Source organism: Glycine soja, chromosome 17, assembly GCF_004193775.1.
Source record: "Glycine soja cultivar W05 chromosome 17, ASM419377v2, whole genome shotgun sequence".
Classification (NCBI taxonomy): Eukaryota; Viridiplantae; Streptophyta; class Magnoliopsida; order Fabales; family Fabaceae; genus Glycine; species Glycine soja.
In genome coordinates, this window is record NC_041018.1 from 2,923,834 (window position 1) to 2,949,855 (window position 26,022).

Genomic DNA, 26,022 nt, shown 5'->3' on the forward strand with positions numbered 1-26,022 from the left:
TTTTTGTTCATCTCGCTGTCTCTTCCTCGCCGCCGGTGGCAACACCCACCACCACCACCACCACACCCACAACCTCCCTGTGCTGCTGCCGCTCTTCTACCTCTTTCTAGTTTTTTTTTTTTTCCACTCTTCTCTTTCTTTCATGCATCTGAGTATTTTTTTTTCAAGGTCAGATCCGCTTCACTTCTTCTCTCTTTCTAATTTTTTTTGGATTTTTTTTCAAAGTCTAAGATCTGCTCCACCGCATCTCCCTCTAAACTATACTTATTTTCTAAAAAAAATTAGCTACGGGTGAGATCACAGTATTCTGCCACCCCTTCGAGTAACAGATCATATCCAAGGGTCAAAAAAACTTTCGTATGGTACACAATCTACGCTTTCCCATGCTAGGAGCTGTCTTATATAAATTATATCAAATCAAAGAATGGGAGAAGTTCATTATAAAAACTAAAAAAAAAGAATGGGAGAAGTTGGAACAATTGTTTACTGGACTGGCCTTAATACTATCTTAGGTCCAATTGGATGGACTGTTGGGCTGGTCCATTTTTGACAGGTGTGGTCATGTTTATTGGGCTATTGCTTCCTGCATTTTTTTTCTAGTTACTTTTTACATTTTCTTTTATTTTTTAAATGATGAATCCAAAAAAGTAAAATTACATTCTAGAATGTATTTTTTTTTCTTTCCGAAAGGTAAAAAAGAAAATTCCAAAAAAGTACAAGAAACAACTTGAGAAGTGCAGAAGGCAACAACCTGCTTGTTGTCCAGTGAATGGAGACGTTTCTTTCTCCTCCTTTTTATGGTTGGAGTAAACTGTGATGCATGCATCTTGTTTGCACAAGATTCTCTTGTAGACTAAAATTTACAAGAAATTGTTTTATTTCATCGAATGATTCACAATGATACCTTTGCAAGTTACATCATTTTACCTCTTCTGGAAATTGAGGTTTCCAATGCAATAAGCAAATAGAATGGCAATTACAATGGGGATGACAATGAGAACAACACCAACTACACCAAGAAAATCATGGTGAAACCCATAATAATCCTCCAAAAATTTGGCAATTGTTTTCTTTTCTTCAAAGGCTGAAATTTCTTTGTTTACATCTCCGTATTGGGAAGTAAGCATCCCATTCAGTGCCCAAGACATGGGGCATAAATAATACATCCAAATCCACCACTTGGGAATTCGCTGCAATGAGAAAACCATCATCCTTCAGTGTTAGGTTCAAGCAATATAAGAAAGGAATAAAAAAAAATGCAAACGATCATAATTAGTACAGGTTTTATGGTACCATATCAACAAGAAAAAAAGTAGTGATGTGATACTTAGGCTTAGGTGCTAAACAGTTATTGACCTATAATCAATCCAATTGTTCTTCTCCACCCTAAGAAAATTTCAAAAATTGAATATTTGATATTAATTTTTGTCTATCAGACTCAAAACTCTGGCCCTTACCGCCATTGTCTTATGACAATTACCATAGCGACCAACACTGACTGTATGTATATTTGATGATGAGTTATATTAACTATATAGTATCACTTATATAATGTTAAATTTGAAGGCATTTATACAAATTAAATTTTCTTAACAATTAGTCTAAGTCATTTGCTAGCTAAACCAAAAAAATGTGTATTTTGCATGAATGCAAATATAACAGAATACAAATGGCATTTTATGAAACTTACTAGTCGTGGTACAAAGTACCCAGAAAATAAGTTAAGCATCGTGTAGGAAGATGAAGCCACGATAGCAGCCAATTGAACATTTGGCGTCAATGAGACAATGAGCATCCCTAGGTAGTTATAATATAAGATATTGCAGAACATGCTGAAGAATGACCAAAATATTTTATAAGCAGACCAATCATAGCTCAACATAGGATATGTGATTATCACATATACAACAGCTTGAATGAATATATAGGGAACCTCAATTAGCACCTACAAAAGAAATAAATCCAAGTTACCCTAAAATTATTGGAAGAGTCACCTGAAAGCATAAGCAATAGAATCCTTGAGTAAATGCAATCCTTAATGTGCTCCAATTACAGTGAAAATATAATACTACCACCATTCTATATATAAGAAATAAACAAGTTATGTATACTGGAGGCAGTATTATTTAGCTAGGAGAAAAAATGGACAACATTTTCTTGATGAATTAAAATATTTGGAAATGAATGGTGAATTCATAATTTACAGAGAACTAAACCTGTGCAAAAGAATAGGCCCAGGGAGAGTACATTCCAGCAAATCTTTCACGGTACAGAACAGTGCGCTCTGTTGCCACATATGGTAAAACTGTTGAGCAGTTATTTATCCCAAAGAATAGTGCAGCAGAGTACATTGCACCAAATACATTGAACACATCTTGTTGGCTATTTCTGTGAAATAAGAAAAAAAAATAGAGTTAATTACTATCAACATTTTTGTAATTTACTTTTATTACATTGGTGATCTTTTCTATTTTACATTACTTTTAATCTCATCTGTTAATTTCATGAAATTTTCGTTAGTAAATCTAATAACAGAAAAAAACATTCATTTATGAAAGAAAAAAAACAAAAGCAAAAGAAAATGATATTTAAATAGTGACATGAAGAATTTTGTTGGCAGCCATTCTAATATTTAATTACATGTAATTTTTTAGGTTTACTTAATTGAATTTTAAATCTTACTCAACTTGTTGAATTTTAATGTGAATTATTTTACACACAAATACTTCTCAGCAGCCATTTTAAGGTGTGGCGATTATGAAGTTAAAAGGAATGAATAAATACATTTTGGACAAAGAAAATTCATTAAAAATTATGTATCCCTCGTGTCACAGTCTCGAACTAACATTTCTCATATCTAAAAATATCAAAGGGTGATCAGTGAAAAATTAACAATTAGGATACTTTTTTAGGATTAAAAAAATAATGATGTCCAGTGTAATAAAAAACAAACCACTATGTGCTTATTGTTATTTACTAAAAAATAAATAATCAGCCCCTTTAGCACAAGATTTTTCAATAAATAAAAACAAATCATTTTTTTAGAGGAAATACAAATCATGTTAAGAGTAACAATCTATTTTTCTTAAATGATTAGTATAATGCAGCTTTAGTTTTACAACGTGAAACTCATTTGACATGTTAGGAAAAAATTAGTATGAACAAAACAATCTATTTTTCTTAAATGATTAGTATAATGCAGCTTTAGTTTTACAACCTGAAATTCATTTGACATGTTAGGAAAAAATTATTATGAACAATTGTTTGTTTTTTTTGTTAATGGAGACATAAGTAGAATAAAATTATGATCACTAACATTTTCTTTCCTTGCTTCCAGAACAGTATCCCAAACAGAAGAGATGAGACAGCCACAAAAATGATGCGCATCAAGTTGTATGAAGGACTTCTCCAATAGGACAAATGTTGTTTCCACAAGCATGCTTTAAACTGTTCCCAACCATTTTGTGGAAAATGAGATGGAAAATATAAATCTCTGGAGTTTGGAGGTGGTGAGCTTAATTGCTCAACTAACTCTTTGTTCTGTCTGCACTCACAAGAGTAAATAAATACCATGTAAGATCATATACATTATAAATACTCCACTAAAAGGCAAATTTTAAATTCCTAGGATCATCATTTGCCAGGATTTATATGATATTGGATATACATGGTTATGTAGATTGAGCTATTAGTTTTCTTATTTATTTAGGATTTTAAATTCACATTTAGGTTTTCAATTCAAGATTGTTTGTTGATCGGAAATTTTATTGTATCTTGGGTTATCTTATTCTAGCATAAAACAAGAATAAGTCATTAGGGTGATTGGATACGTTGGTCTATAAATGAACTTTCAATGTAAACAATTAAGAGATTTTTTATTGTTATGTGATATTGAATTTCCTTTATTGAAAGAGTCGAAGGAGCAATTATCCTAATTGAATACCCTAGCCCCTAAGTTTATCAAGGGAATAAGTACATAGTGAAGAAGAATTCTCTTGGATTGTTTTATTCTAGCATGATAACTGAATATCGTTTGCTTGCATTATTTTTACCGAGTTTGGGCTTAATAGAGATATTATATAGGACCAAAAACTGGAGGAAATTAGTAGTCACCAAGATTTATGTTTCAAATTTTTGTATAAACTCATAAAATATTAATCCATCAATCTGTTCGTGCTGGTTATATATACTATATACTACTACCTAGATTTATTTTGAACAACAAACTATAATCAAATAATTTTTTCAAGCAGTGGCACATAAATAAAATTCTCTGTGATTACTTACTCATATAAGGTTGACTCCCTATAAATTTGGGCGAAGTCTATTCCGAGTTCAGCTTCTGCAGATCTTGAAGTAACTTCTAGCATCCATGTTGATGGATTATAGTTGTCTTTAATCTTTGGCACTCCTGGTATACTCTATATAACAAAATTTGCAAGAATGTAAACCAAGATTTTGCAATCACTCATTTTTTCCTGAAGAGTAGTACCAAAACTAACATTTGTGACGAAAAAAAGTTGGGTATGATAAACTTATAAGAAAACTGACCTCAAAGTATTCAATGACCCTACTTGAGTGCTTCCCAAGTGGGCCAGCGTAGGTTAAGCGACCTCCAGCTTTCATGAGAATAAGCTTAAAGGATTACAAGACAAGAACCATAATTAGTATAATTATGAATTAGTATTGTACCATCCCTTAAGAGATTGAACAATAAGACAAGCATTCTAAATGCTAAAGTATAGACTTTTTCTTCAAGCATAACACATTTTCAGTGTTTATTGCATAATAAATGTATGCTGAAGATGAATATAGAAAGCCATAGCTTCATGGATATTAGAAGTGGCTCTACTAAATCCCATTCTTTCTTTATTAAATGAGCATTTATAGGTAATTGAGATACATCATCAAGGAACTGAAATTTTAAATGCCACAAAATTATGATTTATGTCTCCCAAATTGATGTTAGGTTCTTTATCTAATTAAGGATGTAGATAATATTAAAGAACTACAAAGGGTCCTTTTAAGATGTTGCATAGTAACATGATTTTGTAACTATCAAACATTTTCCTGGAAAAAAATACATTTTATTTGACCTGTGAGAAATTCAATAAATGGGCTCAAAGGGACTTTCATAACCTCTTGGTTCATTATATATGCAAAATCTTAAGGGATTGTATTTTACCTCATCAAATGCCTCAAATATATCAATACTTGGCTGGTGAATGGTGCATGCAACAGTTCTTCCAGTTCCAACAACATTCTTCACTGCTCTCATTACAACTGCAGCTGCCCTTGCATCTAGACCTGTAGTCGGTTCATCCATAAATATGATTGAAGGATTAGCAACAAGCTCAACGGCTATGGTCAGCCGTTTTCTTTGTTCAGTCGATAAACCACTAATATTCGGCATGCCTACTAAAGAATCTTTGATTCCATCAAGCTCAATAGTATGAATGACTTCATTTACAAATTCCTGAAAAATGATGGAAGCCATAAGAAGAAATGAATCACAGCGAACAATCTCAAAAATTGAAAATAGCAATGCGGCATTGGGAAGAGAATCATACAGCTTTAGTTTTTGCATCAATTTGAGAAGGAAGCCGAAGCCAAGCAGAAAACATCACAGATTCTTCTACTGTTATATTTGGAGAATGTATGTCATTTTGTTCACAGTAACCTGATACTCTAGCAAATGTTTCCTGAACCTTCGGGTAGCCGCCGATTCTAATCTCTCCTTCTATAATACCACCAGTTTTTCTTCCACACAGGACATCCATCAAAGTTGTTTTCCCTGCTCCACTGACTCCCATCAATGCTGTTAGGATGCCAGGTCTGAGTGAACCTGTGATATCAGAAAGAAGCTGAAGTCTTTTCTCAGTAAAACCTCTATTTCTCATTTCCTGCATTCAATATCATATAATTACCCAACCATGTCCTTGGATGTAACTTCATACTTAAGAACTAGCAATATTTTAAATCATATAAGTTACCAAAGGGGAATCAACATAGTACTGGACATCATGAAATGCTACTGCTAGTGGCTGGAATGGTAGAACCAGTCCTCCTGGGAAAAATAGAGAGAAAGAAAAGAAGAATAAGCATTGTTTTAACCGAAGAACTTGTGCATGTGTATGTGTGTCTATATATATATATATATATATATATATATATATTCAAGATTTACAATTAATAGTAAATCAAAATATAAAAGATAATGTCATTGGTAGATTACATGTTTAGCTGAACCAAAAAATCACACTTGGATAAGACAGCTGCTCACCTTTTCTGGTTTGTACAGTACTTCCAACCATAGAACCAACATGTTTCTTGTCAGCACCAACGCTACCATAACTTTCTTGTTGTCCTTGTAATTCTGAGTGCTTCTCAGAAGATATAAGAGTTCGAGATCTTGCAGGAGCTGATGGAAGAATGCCAAAGTGAAGGTTAACATATAGGTCTAAAGGCATTATTATTCATCACTTGACATGCCCAAGTAAACAATGATAGATGAACTTACAATTCAAGAAAGTCAACATCAAGGTAAAACCTACATTAAACAGCACTGTGAACCCAATTAAGGCAGCAATTGATATCCAATAAAAGTAGCCGTCAAAGTTTAGTCCCCGACTTTCAAGTACTTGCTGGCCCAATGTTCTGTTTCCAGACATCTTCAATAAGAACAAATAAACCAAAGTGATTAGATGAGTCACATTTTCTAGAAGTGATAAAGATGAGGAGTTTTATTATTGAATTGAGTTGCCAAAACTACATAACATATAACTTTATTGACAGTTTTTTGTATGCCTTCATATATTTGAGTACTCTCAGTTAAATCAGAAAACTTAGCAGAAGTAAAAGAGGGGAAAGGTGTTTTAATTTGAGCCTTTAAATTATTCTTGACCAAATGAAGCTAACTGGTCAACTCATATCATAAACAAAAAGGGATAAAGTAGCTATGCCACCACTTTTAGTTGCATGCAATGTATGTTCTTTGAAGCACAAAAATTAAGAGTTATACATGATTACCTTTTCCCACCTAGGAGCAAGAAATTCATTCACAGTTAAGCCTATCTCTCCATATGTCAAAGGAGAAACCCAAAATCCCCACTGCAACCAAGATGGCATATATGCTGCAATGGAAAAGCAACTAATCTTTATCTTCTGAACACAATTCTCTGTTAAAAGTAAATCAGTTCTGGATTCTTACGTTTTGGAATGATGAAGCCACCAAATAGTAAAACAACTAGTATGGTCACAGTACCAGCTGTCACAGAAGCAACCACAGTTTGGCAAACTGAGGCAATGAATCGAAACATGGATACCGAAGTCACATGTATGATAAATAAGAGAAGGAACTGGCGAAAGAACCTGAAGAAAAAATTGGTTAATATGCCAGAAATCCCAAAACAGAGTTTTTATAGTAAAGAAACAACACAAATCAACTATATCCCATAGATTCTCCATGGAGTCAGTCTTCTTGTAACCAAGAATAAACAAGAAGCCTTTAGCATCATTGTAAACAAATCATATTAATTGTGTTAAATTCTAGAGACAAAGGCAATTTTAAATGTAGGACTTTCTTGTACCTAATGATTAATGAGTATCAAGTGTTATGTATGTAAATTTACTCACATATCTAACAAGACACAAGTGAAAAATCTGGGAACAAAGTTAGCATTCCATCGAAGACTAACCTGCCAATCTCGGGGCTGTAACCAATGACATAATAAGAAAGTGTTGTCCAAATGAAAGATTCCAACAATGAAAGAGGAATCTTTAAAACAGCAGATGGAATTGTATAAGCCCAGGCAGGAAAAAAACACAACTCTTTTTGCTTGTAAATCACTGCAAGTCTTGATACAGTCATAGATAGTTCTGGAAATCCATCAACGAGAAGTATGATGAGTGAATAAAACAATGAACCCATAAAATAATTCCCATGGAGCACATCAACAGTCATTCGTGTTCGAATGAAAACAGTCATTGCTACAAATGCAACAATGACAAGCTGCATTGATAAAGAATACAAGTTAGAAACTTTGAGAAGTTTTGTATAGTTATCATGGCATGAAGTCATGAAAGTAAAAAAAAAGGAAGACAAAATACCTGTGTTGACTTGAATACATAAACAAAAGAGTTTTTTTTCATTAGAAGAATTTCCCTCATCATGCAAGCGTTAAATAATTCCCATTTTGTTAATGAGTATTTTTTAAATACAAGGGCATTCTTGTGGCTCTGAGACTTATCAAATGGCTTCGAGAGCTCCTCCTTCAGCTTTAGACCAAAAGGGCAATCCTTAAATTTCTCAATGAACTGGTCAATTGAAACATAACTGTAAGGTTTTTCTGTGCTATTCCAATACTTTGCTTGATCTTTCTTAGAGATAACCTGGATTTTGCAAGCATTTCATATGGTCAAAATGTATACAATATCATGTTAGAAATGGAGATACACAATTGGGCTTAACATACTTCTTGAAGAAAGTCAGCAGTGCCTTTTCTTTGTGGGCATTTAAACCCACTGTCCTCAAAGAACTCAAGTATATAATCACACGGTCCGTGGTACACAATTTTCCCTTCAGCCATCAAAATAACATCATCAAAGAGATCAAAGGTCTCTGGTGCTGGCTGAAGGAGTGAAATTAATGCCGTGGCATCTGTGATATGCACCAGATGCTGAAGACAAGAGATAATCTGGAAAGTAGTGGAGCTGTCTAAACCATTGGATATTTCATCCATAAAGAGTGCTTTTGTTGGTCCAACAATCATCTCTCCTGTACAATACTCCAGAATCAGAAGCATGATAACTTCATACATCAACTAATTCTCTAAAGGTGTATAAGTTTGATAAGCTATTATTTTGCAGTATATAGCAGTAATACCTGTAGTTAACCTTTTCTTTTGACCACCAGATATACCTCTTCTTATAGGATCTCCAACCAATGTGTCAGCACATATATCAAGACCAAGTATCTGCATGTCATTGTAATAGTCAATAAACAATAATTGAACAAATATGTAGTGGAGAAAATGATTTACAAGCCAGTGATACTGTAGCTTCATGGAGAAAATGAGTAGACTACCTTTAAAATATAGTCGGTCTGAAGGCTGCTCTTGAGTCCGTTAATTGATGTTGCCTGTACAAAAAACATTGCTTTTGAAGTAATAGTCATCAAGACTCGGGACAACAAATTTGCACAAAGGCTTTTGAAGGACTAAATTGAATTACAAAGTCATGCCCCAGTTATCCTACTGACAGTATAAACAAAAATAACTATTGTAAGTTTTTCTGAAAACAATAGACACCTATCATACTGGAATTCAGGTTTAAAAGAGTGAAATTGGGTAAAGAAAACAATCATAACTTTCTCAGAACTAAAGCTAGATAAGTTTTAAATGTGGACTTAGGGCTTAACTCAACACTACAAAACTAAATTATAAGGTGAGCATTGCCCAATCTTTATAAGTTAGTTTTGTAGTATTGAGTTAAATACCACCCTTGAGGCTGCAGTTAAGGCAGTCCCCAAGAGGTCACAATTAAGGCTGGTTAGGACTTAGGAGTGACTGCAATTAAAGTAGATTTCCAACAATAAGTTTCTCATTTTAATAATTTTTTATTATAGAATTTGGTGTATTAAGGTTTAGTTAGATGAAAATGCTGACATTACTAAGGAGTCCATCATTTCTGTCATGTTTGCGTGACCAACAAATGTTCTTTTGCTATAATATAGCAGAATAATTTATTACTTTGGCAAATATTTTCTAACAATTATTATATTTTATCAAGTGAAGAAACAGGATAAGCTGCATTTATTTATTTATAATAAACAAATGAAAACAGTTAAGCTTTATTCGTTATTATTGGGATATTTTTTATTGAAGCATAAAATTGAATAAAACTTGGAGGTGGATAAAGCAAAGATGTGCAGGACAGTACCTTCATATATGCATCTAAATCTGGGTCTGGGACTATTCCTCCCTCTTTCTCCTTTCTACTGACTTCCATCAGGAGTTCTTTCATACATGGAGCAAAATTCATCACTCATCTCTAAAGCCAATTTATGAAATTTATTTAATTTTTAACTTTAAGTGTACCTACTGGATCGGCTTCCTACGCCTTGACAACGTGCTGAGAAATCAAGTGTTTCCCTCACAGTCATCTCTGGAATATGCAGATCATATTGGCTTACATATGCTGAGGACTTCTGAGGAATGAATTCTTCTAGCATGTGTCCATTGTAAGAAATTTCCCCTTGAACCTATCAAAAAGCAATAAAGGGAAAAACTCTTTCTAACTTGAAGCAGTAGTCAATTTTTGAAATGTATAATAAATTAAATACAAATATTGAGTTTATTCTGTCTCATGCATAAATAATTTCATTATGAATTCAAGGGACGGGGGTAGCCTTGTTGGGAACTTGGGATGACTTCATCTTTAGTTTAATATTGGATATTGGCAAGAAGTCAAAATAAAAATATCTAATAGTAATGAGCAATGAGCATTGAATATATATGCCCACGGTTTTCTCATTGGAAATTTTGAATGTTTAACTCAATTTTTGAGAAGTGGAACTAAGGTTTCTCTCTTTCCCGCAGAGAAAGAATGTCCACTCTCAATCACTAAGTTGTTGTTTCCTTTTTAATTCACTCATTTTTAGAATTATCAGTGTTATACTGAATCTAGATTGAAACATTTGTGCCCGAAGACTCCATCCATGACAAAGCCCCATATCGTCTAGAAGAGATGACAATCACTCCAGGGCTTATCATAAAAAAGACTTTTTGCAGCTGTAACACTCATACCTTTCTCGGCCTTTTGGCTAAGATCAAGTGTAGTATCTGTTCTTATCAGTTTAATATCTGATATGTGGGCCATTGGTCCACACGATATTAAATTACTTTTTTAAAGGGGAGAGGCCAACACAGTAGCTTGCTATTGGGTCTCTCGTGTGTCGTCCATGCGTTGCACTATAGCTTGGGCCTGGCACACCCTACGTTTAGTCAAAATTTTGTAATTTAGATTACTATTAGGTAGTCATTGTATATGTTTGTAACTAGGCTTTGACGTGAGTGGCTTAGTTTGTTGGGTGTTCTGAAAATGAAATTTTAGTAGCATAAAAACTAGTCATAGGTAGATGTGCATTGAATCCAATTCTCTTTCTTTAGGTACCTCTCTTGAACACCTAATATTTAGAGTAAGTTGATCTATTTATAATGCTACAATGTTAGAAGTTACAGTAGCATCCTGCACGCATTTAAGTCAGGATTTTTAAATTTACTAGGAAAAAACCGTGAGATTGAGAACCTTGAGAGAATGGCCAAGTTTTCCTGCCAACGCCAACAATAATGTTGTTTTACCACTTGCCGGTGGGCCAAGCAGTAAGGTCATCCTGCAACGGAATAAAAGCACAGCAAAAGAATCATTATACATGAATTGTTACATTCCAATCTTTACACCATACTGAATATAAGCTAACATCAAATACAGTCAATAAATATTCCAAATTCCAAATGAGGCAACAAATACTAACTGGCAGTATTAAACTTAGTATAGCATACCTTCCAGGCTTAATAATTCCATTGGCACTTTTGATGATGCTTATCTTGGAATTTTGAGATTTCAGAACTGGCAATTTAGTGGTGTCCTTTCGAGAAAATAAGAGAAGCAAAGTAATAAACAAAAAAGACAAGAAAAGAAGTATATCCAAATATTGATAATTTTAAGAAAAGTTATTCAGAGTAAAAAATAAAGGAAGTTACTTACAAAGATCCATTCTTTTAGGGTATTCCACAGTGTAGGTATGGGCTTGCCTTGGACTATCTTACACTCAGCTTCCACACACAGGTTTTGGTACCTCAGTTCCACTGTGGGCAAATTAATACCAACTCTACAGAGCAAAATAATGAACAAAAGTTTATTAACCATATTCAAATTTACAAGATAAATTATCACTCTGCTGGGTATTTAGAGGTTTAGTGAACACCATTCCACCATATATTATGACACTAAAATTCATCTATTAACACATGAAACTTACACGCCAAATACTTAACTAGATGAAAATGTGTTTTTTCTGTGCCGTTATATTTAACTTTTTATTTTATCCTTTTCCATGACACATTTGAGCTAGACTTATATTGTAAATAAATAATAATTTGGTTGACTTCTAACATGATTAATAATTTAATAAAACTTAGTGAAACATCTCCAAGCAACACGAGCTATAAAGGGAAAGAGAAAGAGTAGTGAAACTAAGAGAAATTGTTACTTGTCAATTCTGTTCCTGAATTTCTGCAGCAATCGAAGATTATCATTCTCAATGTGTTTAATAAGCTTCTCTATGAACATGTGCCGTTCTTGAGCTCCAAGCTTGCTGACATCAACAACCTGTTTCCCTTCAACTTTCTCACCTGTTTCCATGCCATCATAAACATCAAACAAAGCTGAAGTAATTCTCTCAAAGGTGGGTAGCCTCTGAATTTCAGCCCATTGTAACGCTTCTCCGGCGTTGTTATCAACTTCTTGTTGCACAGGATTGATGCTTGAAACGCTCTGGAAACTAGAGGCATGACTTCTAAATGAGGACCTTATGCTCCTTCCTATCTCTGCTAACTCATTTCTCAGAGACTCTATCTCATCCGCACCTGCCAGCTGTGCCATCTCAACACAACACTAAGGGGATTAAAACTCAGATATGTGTGGAATGCATCATATTTTGATCCTCTTCTGAACATTATATAGAAACTTCCATGCTGTGTTTATAAGCTTGATATTGGCCTCTTTGATGATGCAATGCATTTTGTCATGTGAATGGGGAATTGAACATGCTGTTAAGGTATCTAATGAAAAGGAATACAACTACAAACCTTTTTTATACTATTATTGTAACTGAGCTTTCACTGATACATTAATTAATCACCAAAGTCCATGCTGAGACATGATTGAAAATATTTTAGTAAGAAACAGGAAGGTATACGTGGTCAGAATTTAATAAGAGCACGCAAGGATATATCAAAGTGGCATGGTTCATTCCTTTTCTACTTCATTTTGTGAAGCAACAAGCTTCTAGCCTGTTGTTCATATACAACAAAAGATCTGAGTTCTAAACTCTATCAAGCTCCCTTCTATTGTCTCCAATGTGAATAGGGGCCATTTTATGGAATATCATGCTGTTTAATAATAAAATTCCAGTGTCTTGTTAGGGAAGTCTAAGGTAGAATATTTATATTATATAGTGGTCCCTTTGCCCTTGGTTCTTGAAGGAATACATACATATTATGTAAATTTGTTGCGTAATGGATTTCAAAACGACATTGAACTCGTGACTCATGGTAATAATTAAGCTGTAACATAATACCTAAGAATACTAGCCAAAATTTTATTAGTGACAGTAGGCTTAGGTGCTACCTAATGTGGGGGGCACTGGACCAAGAAAAAAAATAAAAAAGTGCTATGTGGGGCACGAGATTTCTCATTAAAAGAGAAGTCAAATCAAACTTGGTCTTTATTTGGATTTTCACTTGGTTACGTTATACATCTCCGTTTTATTCAACTAGAAGAGTATCCTTGAGACTACCTATCATACATAGTAGCTACTTAATGCATAACAGTAGATGAGAGGTTGGAATCCGTTAATGTTTTTTTATGTTCCTGACACTTATGATGTGTTGCATGTCTTGTTGAGGAAGAAAGGGAGAATCCCCCGTTCTACCATAGTGAAAAAGTTACAAATGTTTAAATGATAGCTTGTGGTTGTATTAGCTGAAAAGAATTTGTTAGCGCAAAATTTAATTAAAAATGGTGTATTAGTTGAAAAGAATTTGTCCGTGCAAAATTTAATTTCATGTTAGCTAGCTTGTGGTTTTTTATTTCTACAAATATTTCATTTACAAAATGTAACATTGATTATTATGGTGTGGCGAAAATGATTTGTATTAAGTCCAAAAACAGCATGCTTGATATCAATGTATTTGATTTTGTTGTCAAATTTGCTACTGTAGAAGGTTTGAGGTAAACAAATTGACATGATCCTTCATGTGTGCATCTTTGCAGTGAATTTGAATGGAATCTTTTTCTTTAAGACTTGGAGAGCTGAGGAAGGTAGCTTCAGATTACTCGTGTGTTAACTGGGTCATGAATCCGTGATCCAACGTTTGAACAAGAGCAAAATCTGAATAGAAGAGAAAGGCTGTTGCAGAAATACTAGTGATGAAGTCTCACATTGCTGAGAAGAGAAAACAATGACCTGATATTTTATTATAAAACACAACTCTGGAGCCTTAACAACTCATACCTTTCTCGGCCTTTTGGCTAAGATCAAGTGTAGTATCTGTTCTTATCAGTTTAATATCTGATATGTGGGCCATTGGTCCACACGATATTAAATTACTTTTTTTAAGGGGAGAGGCCAACACAGTAGCTTGCTATTGGGTCTCTCGTGTGTCGCCATGCGTTGCACTTTAGCACGGGCCTGGCACACCCTACTTCTCAGTTTAAAGATGTGCACTGAATTAATTGTTTTTCTGTTTATATGGCCAAGCTGAATGAAAAATTAAGTCATAGAGAACTATGTTTCTGAAGGTAGTAATCTTAAAACCCATTTCTAGGTCTACAATTTTAGTGAAAGTCATAATTACCGTATAGTAATGGTACACGGACACAACCCTTTCCATGAGCCATCAGATATTGTTAAAACAGGATGAAAGTAGATCAAATACAAAGGTAAACCTATTTTAGTACAAAGTAAGATACTGAATTTTATTAGTTCTTTGCATCATCGTGGCATATACGACTCAGCCAAAAAATTGGGCGTCCAAATCGGAGACAATAACCCATAATTTGCTTTAGTTACCGTAGGTTTTAGTGCTGTGTGGTGCATGAGATTTATCGGTAAAAGAGATCTCTAATAAACTCGGTCAATTGGTATTTCACTTGGTTCTATGTTCTTCAAAAAATTAAAACATAAAATACATCTTTTGTCACATGATGCACATAAATTCATATAAGGAATTGATATTTGGTAACCAGTTGAAAATCAGTTGCCAGTACTGCATTTGACAAGAGGAACACTGGTCTTTTTGCCTAACAACCACCAGTAAAAATAAATGGTGGGCGGCTGAAGTGCTAGAAGAGGATCCACTGAGACTCGGACAGAATACCTATGTCATCCAAACATCAACTTAATTTGGCTCAGTTTGAAGTTGAAAATTCAGTATTTCCACAGCACCGCTCTTACTCTTGACCTTCAAAATTCAATGAACACCCTAGCCTAAATAAACTTGATCGCTAATGTGATTTAGACAGATCAAAGGTTGTCATCCATGCAACTAATTTCAGTTTCTCTCTCGATAATAATACTGAAATCTAGATATCTTATAATTAAGTACATTACAAAAGCATGTACCCATGTATAGTTTGGAGCACTAGCAACACTTTCTAATCCTGTCATCAAACATAGCCTCCTTCAGACAAGGCTGGTAAGCAGCAGGAATGAAAGGCAGCACTTCAATATAACATGAGCTCTAAATTGACAAAAATAAACTAATAAACTCTACTATCAGTTCATTAAATCTGTACACCAAAAGCTGCAGATGTTAAGTTCTTTTCTGCGAATCAAATGGATGCTAAAACATAAATTTAACTTGAACAACATACAGAAGTTAGGCAGGACTAGCTGTCATTCATCGTGAAAAATGAAGTTTGATAGCACAACTCAGCAACTGGTCACTCCATGTCAAAACAAAAATTAACAGCCGCTCCCGGAAAATGGAGGTATAGAATACAGATGCATTAGCAGTCTGAACTATAAATCAAAAATCAAATCAAGATTTCATTCTCAAACTGGCTAACTTTTTTATCATCAGTCATCATCGTCTGCTTTTCCTGCTCCAAATAGTATATCTTGTCATTCATACCCTCTTTTCTATATGCCTCGATCATGATCGTGTATGTTGTGTCATCTGGCTGACACTGGCTATCTTTCATACGCTTGAAAACTCTCTCCATTTCCATCAAATCCTCTGCCTTTGCACACGCAGATAAGACCGCATTATAAAAGGTGATATTCTCAGGTATCTCGAGCTTTCCAGCCAAGCGAACACTGCTAATTACTTTATGGAAGAGACCAGCATTTGCATAACCATTGATAAGGCAGCATAAAGTTTTGGTATCTGCTTTCATACCCTCAGCACGCATCTGATCAAATGTACATTCCATGTGCTTCGCATCACCTGCATCTGCAAATGCCTCAATCACATTGTTGTAAGTAGAGGTCGTCCATGGAAATTGCAACTTACGCATATACTCCATAACAGATGACATTTTGTCATACATTCTTTTCTTCCCATAGGCACCGATCAAAATATTAAAAGTGCGCGTCTCTGGTTCTATCCCAAAATAACGGAATTTTTCATACCATTTTTCCATCATATCAATCTGACCCATGTTACCAAAAACACTGATGATTGTGTTCATTGTCCAAACATCAGGCTTGCATGTAGTGCTCAGCAGCATGCTGGACAGTACTTTCTCCATCTGATCAAACATGCCCGCCTTGCCATAACCACCCAAAACAATGTTCTGAGTGACTGTGTTTGGCATGATAGACCTTTCAGCCATTTCTTCATACAGCAACTCAACCAAATCAAATTTGAAAGCATCGACACAAACTTTGATCAAGGTACTGTAAGTGAAAACATCAGGCTGGCAACGAGGAAGCTTCTTCATCTCATTAAGAACTGAAAACGCCTCATCAATCATGTTGCTCCTGCAATACGCAGCGAGCAACGCTGTGTACAGTTCAGGAGTAGGTTCTAAACCTTCTTCAATCATTGTGGTAAAAAGCTGATGGGCACGGTGGGGTTGACCAGATTTTCCAAGCAACACAATGAGTTTCATGTAAGTCCCTTCTTTGGGTTGGTAAAAGGTTTGCTCTCTAAGCATATCAAATACCTGTACATTTAAGTAGATTTCTTACCAATAGGCACAGTCCGTCATCTGAATTTTTTGTTTTAAACATTTAATTTTGGTCCCTTAAATTGTGTTCATTAAACCAAAAGTTGATATTTCCATCAATTTACCATACCAATTTGGTCAATAGGTGAGACATTGAAAAATTAACATTATTCGTAAAGGACCATTTTGGTCTAACGGAAGCACTTTAAGAGGCAAAATTAAAACTTTTTAAACTTGGGATACCAAACTAAAACCGATAAGAAACCAAAATGACCTCAAATTGGTTTCATATAGATATAGTGAAAAGGGTGAAGTGAGAGAGAGAGGAACCTGGAGGGCCTGAAGCCAGTGTTTGTTGTGGATGCGTTCGGATAAGGATTCGGTGACAGTGTTGACCCATGCCTTGGCATCGTTCTTTTTGTCGAATTTCTTCTTGAGGTTCTTAAGAGGGGTCTTCCTCCTAGTGTCGTTGGGGAAGGATGGTTGGGAAGTAGCAGGAAACTCCCCTTTTTTCCAGTGTCGCTTTTTGACGGCGGGAGCTGAAATGCCAAAGCGAATGAGAGGGAAAGTAGGCTGATGATGGCTGTGGGTTTTGTTGGATTTGTCGTGGGGAATTCGAGAGGGGACGATGCAAGAACAAAAAGACAAAGACATGGAAGCCATAGCCACCCACAGATAGCTATAGAACAAGACTGCACTTCAAATCACCATTTTCTCCTCCAAATGACAATTAAACGGATTTTAAAAGGATTTTTAGTCACCTTTTTTAATTTGATTTTTTTAGATGATTATTTTTAAGTTAAAATGCAATATTTATCTCCTTATATTTTTATGAATTATGTAATTTTCGGTTTTCTATTAAAAAATAAGTTAAATTTTAGATTTTAAAAGTTTGATTTTTTTCCAAACGAGAATCAACTCATTTAATCACTGGGATAAAAGATGCGATTTTGGAGTCACTAAAATATAGATTTCATTTCAATTTAAAAAATGAGTTATATTTTAGATTTTTAATTTTTTTAAACGAGAGTCAACCCATTTAACCCGTTGGCTAAAATGTGTCATCGCGAACTTGCTAAAATAAATTTCATTTTAATTGTGGGCTTCACGTAATACGGAAATAAACGGATTTATATACATATCTAACTTTACTTATTGTTAAGTGATAACCACCTGACATCCACGTTAATAATTATGTAAGTTATCATATCATTGACGAATTTAACATAACATTTACGTATAATTTTTTTAATAAATTATATTCTTAATTTCTTATCTTTTTACAAAATCTACTTTCGATTTTCATTAATTTTTATTCACATTTTTTTAATTAGTACAAATCAAAGACATACAATAAAAGATTTATGATTAAAAAATTTACAATAACTCATATCCTTCTTCGAACAACCAAACCACACTCCTCCATATAGTAGATTTACTATTATTACTCTTAATCCCTTAGGCCTCAACAATTATGTTGGTTATTATTGTTTATAATTTCCAATACTAAGCAATGATGCGAGTGTACACATTCAGAAGGAAGAGAAGACAAATAAATATGATTAGACATATAATAATGTAATGAAAGGGAGATAAAAAGCTACTACTGAATCAAGTGGAGTGGTGAAGATGCTTATTTGGAAGCACTCGTGAAGAATGCTTATTTCAATGACTCTCATTGGGTTGGAAAGCGAAGCATTTTCATCTTTGAAAACAGAATGGTAAACTATTTAACTTGTTATTGTAGACTACTACTTTTGCTTAGTATGTTTTGTGTGACACCGGAGAAGCACTGAAAGTAAAAAAATCATACAGTAATAATTACATTCTTTATGACTACTACTATAATACTAACTTTAATAATGGTAATATATAACATGAATTAAAAGTACATTATGTAAACCAATAAAATATGTATTTAAAGATATATCAATTTCTAACTATAAAGCATTATAAATAAATTATTTTATTGAATTAAAATTTATTTTTTTATTTTAAATATAAATTATAATAAATATATTTTCCATTATATATGGATGTTTGGGCATTGGATTAGTACCAAACTATTGTGATAATGTCATCTGTATCGTAACTCAAAGCTCTCGGTAAAAATAAATTGTTATTAAAATATTATAATTTTTACATTTATTTTTATTTAGACTTTATTGATCCAATTCTAACTAACTCGTGTATGATTGAGTTAGTTTGATTTGATTTTAACAATAAAATTAAACAAACTCAACTCAATATCCAAATTGTAAATTTCGATTTGATTACATAGTGAAATTAGTCAAATGTATTTAATGATATAGGAATAGTAAATAAATTTAAAAATTTTAATTTAATTGATTGAACAAGCAAGTAGGTGAATTGTTATAAACACTCTAGCATTTATCTTTTATTTCAAAGGATAAAAAAGGATCAATAAATAAATTTTCTTTTAATTTATTGTATTTTTTTTTGAAATATTTTGTCAATTTTTAGTTTTTCTTTTATAATTTTTTTTATTTGTTATAATGTTTATTTTACAATAGTATTATAGCTAAAATCTTAAATTACTGTTAAAGTGTAAATAATCTATAAATATAAAATATAAATATTTTTTTAATTAATAGACCGTAAATATATTTTTTAAATGATTAATTAGAAAAAAGATAAATTAAATTTTTTGAGTAATTTTGAGCCAAAGTAATTTTACCACTTCCTTCTATATATTTTTGTGAGTCTCTAGAAAAAAGTTCATAAGTTTTGATATTTATAAATTATTTACTATTTAAGATTTGAAAGCCCATTCGTCTCATATTGTACAAATATTTATACATCAATATCATTATGGTGACCTCACCATTATACTCTATACAGCAGAAATTAAAACACCTTATATACAGCATTACATTGCCCCATACTCCAATGATTCCCAGTTGAAGGGCTGGAACACATAGTAAACTCTAGGTGAGCTTTTGAAGAGCAAAGCCACACAGACACACACAGCTGCTATGGTCACCATGGTGAGCATAACTGGCCAATAAACCATTGCTGTTCTCATGCCCGACATTGACGTGGCATTGTTGTTGTTTCAATCTTCTCAGTCTGCAAGCTTGAAACTCTACATGTCCTATGTCCATTTGATTGCTTCTGCGTCGTGTAACTATCTACAACAATGCCAGTGATATCAACCACATGCTGTCTTTCACCTTTTTTGTTGGTCTTCTTCTGGACTAGTTGAATGTAGGAGTAATAGCCCCTAAGGCATGCATAGTCGTTAGGGGTCAAACCTGTACTGTCCCGGGAACTTTTCCATGCCTCAATTCCTAACTGAACACAACAGACATAAGGTTCAAAACATAGTGTTCTAAGTTGTGATCAGTAATTCAATCAGGGTCAGTGTAAATATAATGAAAACCATGCAAATTTTCCTGCACGCTAGAGAACACACTCGCTGAGAAGGGGGAGAGACAGTGATCTAAGTAAAATATAGCAATCTCATTTCAATCTTGGAGACACTGCTCTAAAAGCCTGAAATACATAAAGCAAACAGACAACAAAGGATTACCATTCGTGGATCATCGGTTAATGCATCCAACACATCCTCCAAGCCACTCATACTTGCTGCAACATGAAGAGGAGTCAACCCAGCTGGCCCAACAGTATCAGGTCTAAACAAGAATCTGTCAGAGGCTTCGTCAACTTGCTTCACTTCACTGTCTGCACCATCTGAGGTTTTAACTGGCACAAATCTTAACAGTAGTTCTACCATAGGTCTACAATTTCTCTTTACAGCTGTGTGTAGAAGACCCATGTTTAACAATGCAAGCTCAATGGAGGCATGCTCTCCCGCATCAACACCACCCTCAAATATAATGTCCAAGAGTTTGTTCATCACAGCACACCAGCCATGGTCCATGGAGAAGTCAACGAGCCAAGCGAACCGATTGAATTGGAAGAGATCACGGAAAGGAGCCATGGGACCAAGCTTAACTTTCACATGACTTCTATGAAGAAGCCAACCCATTTCTTGCAAGAAATCCAAAGCTCTAGTCATTTCTTCCATTTGTTGTTTTTTTATCTGGATGTCATCAGTGGTTTCAGCTGCCTCAATCACATTTTCTAGTTTGCAGATCTCTGAACAAACCTCTTGCTCTGCAACTATAAATGGAAAGGAACAGCTGCTAAGACCATGATCTTCCACCTGACAGTAAAAATTATCAAAATATAGCTTCAGAAGATAGCAGAATAGAAAAAGTTATTTTAAATGTATTGCTTTATATGCAGGAACTATCTTTGGTTTCTTTCTTGGGATAGCTTGCCTCTATTCAGCCACTCTTTTAATTTTCTTAGATTTTTAAATCTGTAGTTTGGCGTAATGAACAATATGGGACTAAAGAGTTTATAAGGAAATCTGAACTATATGGGACCAAAGTTCACTAAAAGGTTACAAAAGCTATAAGTAACCAAATGGGGGAGGCATTAACAACAGCGATATTGAATCATTAACAAAGGAGTTATTCACCAATGACATTTCAAAAACAAGCAACAGAGATTTGTGTTCTTCTGTTAGTTTCAGGAATTTTGCAGCATGCAATCTAAAATTACAAAATGAAATTAAAGCATGTTTCACTTTGTTGACATGAAAAACCCAAAAAACAAATTCTTAGAGAAATTTTGGAGTATGATAATTTGATACCACCTCAATGAACCCCCTCCCAGTTACATTTGGTATATGACAAGAGAAGCTTAGATGCTGAATGGGTGCATCAGCTCCACCAATCAAACCATGACAGCTAGCATGTACCAGATACTTCCCTTCAAGTGCACAGAGCAACCTGGAAATCATAAGCAAGAGATCAACATCTGGGCCAATCCCAACAAATAAAAATTAGAACTCGGATCCTCCCTATATCCAAATCGTATACAGAAAATGAATAACTAAATCCAATGCACAGTATTTAGCATGTGAAGCCACCTTTCTTTCAAAATTCCACCCAATTATATTCAAAGGTGCTAACATCCTGGGAAAAAGAAATACATTATTGTTTTTGCCTTTTTCTAATCCCTTCTTATGAAATTGTATATCCAGCAGCATGATATACTAGAACCTTTCAAATCAACAATTTTAAGTATTACTAGACGTAAAGAGATTCACCTTGTGCTAGACTGGAAAAGGTTGAAACCTTTCACAATAAATTGAGCACTAGCACTTGCAGGAACAGCAAGTGGTTTAATGCATGAAATCCTACAATGTTGTGGGCTTTTGAGATGCAAGGGCACATCTAAGACTACCTGACCTGCAGGAGAGATACACGAAATCAAAACAGTTTCTAGCAACCAAATTAATGAACAATATAAGTTCTTCATGATACTAAAAAAATTACAATTACATTAGAGGAATGGTCACACAACACACAGAATGAGGAAGAACAAACCGTTATACAGAAAAGCTACAGAGTGCTGCACCCTTGCATATACCCATCCTGTTCTCCAAAATGAATCATTTGATTCGGCAAGAAGCTTTCTCAAGCTTGATCCTAGATTACAGTAGAGCTGCAATATCAAAATAGTAATAAGTACATTTAGATTTCTTTCCCCCTTTTAAATGGATTTCATCCAGTAGCCTGTATTTGTGACATTATATCAAACAATACCTCCTCCCATGCAGATTTTTCAAGACGGAGGTATATCGTTAATATTATACAACCTGGCCTTATATAGCTCTCCATCTCCGTGGGACTGTGGGATAACCAGTTGAGAATCTGAAACACAAGAACTGTAAGTCAAACACAGCACAAAGAAACATTGATGTAAAATTGTCTATAGCAACTTCATGGCACAAAAAAGTACCTGTGATCGGATAAGAAGGGGAAAATCAGATGGATCCTTGCCAAAGAGTTTAAAAACAATTCGATCTGTGCGACTCTGTAAACAGCAAACAAATAACATGTCATTCTGAGACAGCCACAAAAAAGTAGACCTACACACTAATGAAAAGGCAAAGAACCTGAAAAAGGGACTTCAAATAATGACCTTGGCAAAATAGTATACAACAACAACAACAACAACGCCTTATCCCACTAGGTGGGGTCGGTTACATGGATCAACTTCCGCCATAATGTTCTATCAAGTACCATACTTCTATCCAAATCATTAAGTAAAACTTCGTACCCCATTGTCCAGAGGCTCTTCGCTATGCGAAGGTATGGGGGAGGGATGTTGTACGCAGCCTTACCCTTGCATATGCAAAGAGGCTGTTTCCGGATTCGAACCCATGACCAACAAGTCACCAAGACACAACTTTACCGCTGCACCTTGGCAAAATAGTATCTTTATCAGTAAAGATATCTATACAATCATTCAAACAATCTAAATATTTTGATACAAAGGTAAATAGAAGAATAATTAAATTATTCAGAAAAGAGGAAATGGATTTAAATGACATCAAGAATATACCTGAGCTTCTCCACTGGAACTGGATGGTGATTGGATAGAGGTTGAATCTGAGTTTCTACTTGTCTGTGGAGGACTTGATTTGAGAGAATCACGCTGCAACCATGAGGCACGGTCAATAGACCCCATCACTGAAGCCACAGGAGGATAAGGCTTCTTATGATTCTCAACAGTATTCTGTATATCATTGTAACCATTATTAAGGTCAATGTTATTCAAGTTTCCCCTTCCTACTTTAGTCTCTGCTGTAGTTAATTGGGATGGAAGGCTGTCCCTTGGTTGACATACATTTGAGAACAGTGGTCTTGAAGGAGGTTTTGAATTTCCTACTCCACCATCACCTGAAGCTATACATTTTTGTGTCCTGCCATCAGCAGGTGTTTCATACTGCGCCACCGGCATTGTAGGGTCCTGAGTGATGATGACATTGTCTGTCTTGATGAAAGAAGAAGGCCTGGAAGCTTCAGGAGCATTTGAGTTAAGGTTGGGTTTATCCTGAGCAGCTCCGGGCGTCCCAGCATTTACCAAGTCTTTCGATTCCTCCAGTAAGGGTGCTAACCTTCCACCATTATTTGGACCAGCCAGACTTGCCAGGTTCTTCAGCAGATGAGAGAGAATATCCTGGTTCCTTGTATGATCTGAGCCATTTGCTGCAATTTATACAAGGCATAATCTGTGGAGTCATCCTGGATGAAGGTGAAATGCAAAAATGTTCCAACACCAGAGACATCATAAGCAATTTTCTTCTTTTTCAAGTCATATTAAATACAACTGCACCATAAAAGTACAACAATACCATTTTCAGGTGTCCAAATTCTCTAAATTAGCATCAACACGGATGACAGCTACCTTATTAAGATTTTGCAACTAAAAAGAATTATCAAACAGTAACCATCAGTAGCTTGGATTCATAATCATTACAGTTACATAGTGCATCAGCCAAATAAATAAATCATGAAGAATGCCTAGCAGATAAACTTCTGATGTCACAAATACTCACAATGTAAATTGGTCAGTATCCGTAACAGACTCATCAACAGATAGTTACTGCCCCTTTGATCGTTCAGAGAGCCTTCATTAACAACAGAAACATCAGGATGAGTTTTCCTCCTCCTCCTATTGTGGCCTGCCAAACGCCTTCGACAACTTCTCTTGCCTTCATCAAACTCTTGAAGAACATGAAACCTGTCAAAAAAATTAACAGATTGCATCCAACTTGAGTACAAAGGTAGGTAAATGCTGTGAAATTCTATTTTATTTAAAAATAAAAAATATATATATTTTAAACAACTTCCACTTAGGACTAAACTACAAGAAATAAAGGGTCTTCCCTTTTCTGAACTTCCACAAAAAATATTAATTTGATGATCACATCACACATATGAAGATGTATAATATAACCCCCGAGAAATTATCAGTTTGCAACCTAACTTACCTGCTACACTGCTGACAGAAACGTTGCATAACATTTCCCACTAGTGCCATAGTGGCCTTAGAATGAATATCACAAACCTTATGCCGACGGTGGTAATCCTTGGCATTACTAAGATCAGCCCTACAATCTTGCACCTGACAAACAGCACGATTAGAGGCAGTGGTAGTACTAGCTGTAGTGGTCCCAATTACCTTTGTTTTCTTTCCACTCTTTTCTTCTTCTTCCACCATGAGAGGGTAACCTTGACCCGCAAGGTTCAAACTAAGAGAACCAGCCTCATAATTCAGTCCCTCACCTTCACCTTCACCTATAACACCCCTCCTCCTTTTCTCCAATTCCCTCTTTCCTTCACCTGAGATGAAAACAGAATAAGACAAATTGGTGGTAGATGGATTAGCATTTTTTGCAGGAATTTCAGGATGAGGTGGGGAAAACTGGCGACCCCTACAATCAGATGGCACTGAATTGAGTGGTTGAGCAGTGAAAAGATCACCATCCCATCTCCAATCATTCAAATCCCATTCCAAACTCCTCTTCCCATTCCCAACAACAGCTTTCTTCATTCCTGACACCACAGGTCCATACAAGTACTGATTCTTCGCTCCAAACTCAGCCTCCATCAATCAAAATCTAACTTGTTGCAACAAAGTCCAATAACCAATTCCAATTCCAACCCCACCTGCAACAAAAAAAACACATCAACTAATAATAAAACTCAAAAGGGTGGCAGGCCAGACAGAAAAATTGAAACTTGAGGGAGCATTTTCACAAAGCGTGAAAATTTACATGATGAGAATAAGAATTGTTTTGTGTTTTTAGGAAGTAGGGAGAAAAGAGAAGATGTGGGACTTAAAAAGAGACAAGAGAGAAATAAGGAACAGATTATGTGACATCAAAATGTCTCTTTTCTGTGCTGACTGCTCATACTGAAGACTCATGATGAATCAGTTAGTGTTTATATTTAGTGTGACTGTGACCTCATTGTCATCATGCCTCGTGGTTTGGTAAAACTTAAGGAATCTCCACTGTCCCAAACCCATTTACTACTTTTCTGGATCGTTGAAAATTGAGAAACATAGTTAAATTTCTAAAAGTAAATTATATATATATATAATATGTGTGTGTGGGGTCACGGACCAGCAGTTATGAAAAAACTGCACGAGTGGGATCATACAAATAGTATCACATTA

The 26,022-nt window shown here is 34.8% G+C and overlaps 2 protein-coding genes, 1 long non-coding RNA gene, 2 other non-coding genes and 1 pseudogene across 6 annotated transcripts; 3 read left to right on the top strand and 3 right to left on the bottom strand.

The window, feature by feature from the left end:
* Positions 1-859: 859 nt before the first annotated feature.
* Positions 860-12,843, bottom strand: LOC114392871 (pleiotropic drug resistance protein 3). Of its 2 annotated transcripts, XM_028354118.1 has the most exons (24): positions 12,272-12,843; positions 11,767-11,890; positions 11,562-11,647; positions 11,308-11,392; positions 10,102-10,261; positions 9,940-10,016; positions 9,086-9,139; positions 8,885-8,975; positions 8,475-8,776; positions 8,110-8,391; positions 7,698-8,011; positions 7,211-7,371; positions 7,030-7,133; positions 6,521-6,671; positions 6,284-6,421; positions 5,994-6,067; positions 5,571-5,903; positions 5,186-5,476; positions 4,552-4,635; positions 4,288-4,421; positions 3,317-3,544; positions 2,217-2,388; positions 1,691-1,945; positions 860-1,190 (listed from the first exon to the last, which is right to left on the bottom strand). In XM_028354118.1, exons 1-24 carry the CDS (start codon positions 12,661-12,663, stop codon positions 924-926), a joined length of 4,359 nt encoding a protein of 1,452 aa, XP_028209919.1. In that variant the 5' UTR covers positions 12,664-12,843; the 3' UTR covers positions 860-923. The 2 variants fall into 2 exon arrangements, with proteins under 2 accessions (XP_028209919.1, XP_028209920.1); XM_028354119.1 differs by lacking the exons at positions 11,308-11,392; positions 11,562-11,647; positions 11,767-11,890; positions 12,272-12,843 and having other exon boundaries at positions 10,098-10,232.
* Positions 10,802-10,997, top strand: LOC114394296. Its single transcript, XR_003662702.1, has one exon. It is a non-coding gene; the product is annotated as a U2 spliceosomal RNA (small nuclear RNA).
* Positions 12,844-13,466: 623 nt separating the features above from the next.
* On the top strand, positions 13,467-14,487 carry LOC114392872. Its single transcript, XR_003662405.1, has 2 exons — positions 13,467-13,623; positions 14,056-14,487. It is a non-coding gene; the product is annotated as an uncharacterized LOC114392872 (long non-coding RNA).
* On the top strand, positions 14,293-14,487 carry LOC114394308. The gene has a single exon (XR_003662713.1). It is a non-coding gene; the product is annotated as a U2 spliceosomal RNA (small nuclear RNA).
* Positions 14,488-15,445: 958 nt separating this feature from the next.
* Positions 15,446-17,678, bottom strand: LOC114393685 (pentatricopeptide repeat-containing protein At3g06430, chloroplastic-like). Its single transcript, XM_028355079.1, has 2 exons — positions 17,287-17,678; positions 15,446-16,953 (listed from the first exon to the last, which is right to left on the bottom strand). The coding sequence occupies exons 1-2, from the start codon at positions 17,617-17,619 to the stop codon at positions 15,820-15,822; spliced, it is 1,467 nt and encodes a 488-aa protein (XP_028210880.1). The 5' UTR covers positions 17,620-17,678; the 3' UTR covers positions 15,446-15,819.
* A 2,024-nt stretch (positions 17,679-19,702) lies between these two features.
* Positions 19,703-25,764, bottom strand: LOC114393367 (annotated as a pseudogene).
* Between the last annotated feature and the right edge of the window lie 258 nt (positions 25,765-26,022).

Excerpts from the sequence above, each read along its gene's own strand:
- LOC114392871 (XM_028354118.1), bottom strand. The coding sequence starts at position 12,663 with ATGGCACAGCTGGCAGGTGCGGATGAGATAGAGTCTCTGAGAAATGAG. Across the intron at positions 5,904-5,993 it reads ACTATGTTGATTCCCCTTTG|GAAATGAGAAATAGAGGTTT; the intron begins GTAACTTATATG and ends TATTGAATGCAG. Across the intron at positions 3,545-4,287 it reads AGGGAGTCAACCTTATATGA|ACAGAACAAAGAGTTAGTTG; the intron begins GTAAGTAATCAC and ends TTGTGAGTGCAG.
- LOC114393685 (XM_028355079.1), bottom strand. The coding sequence starts at position 17,619 with ATGGCTTCCATGTCTTTGTCTTTTTGTTCTTGCATCGTCCCCTCTCGA. Across the intron at positions 16,954-17,286 it reads ACTGGCTTCAGGCCCTCCAG|GTATTTGATATGCTTAGAGA; the intron begins GTTCCTCTCTCT and ends TTAAATGTACAG.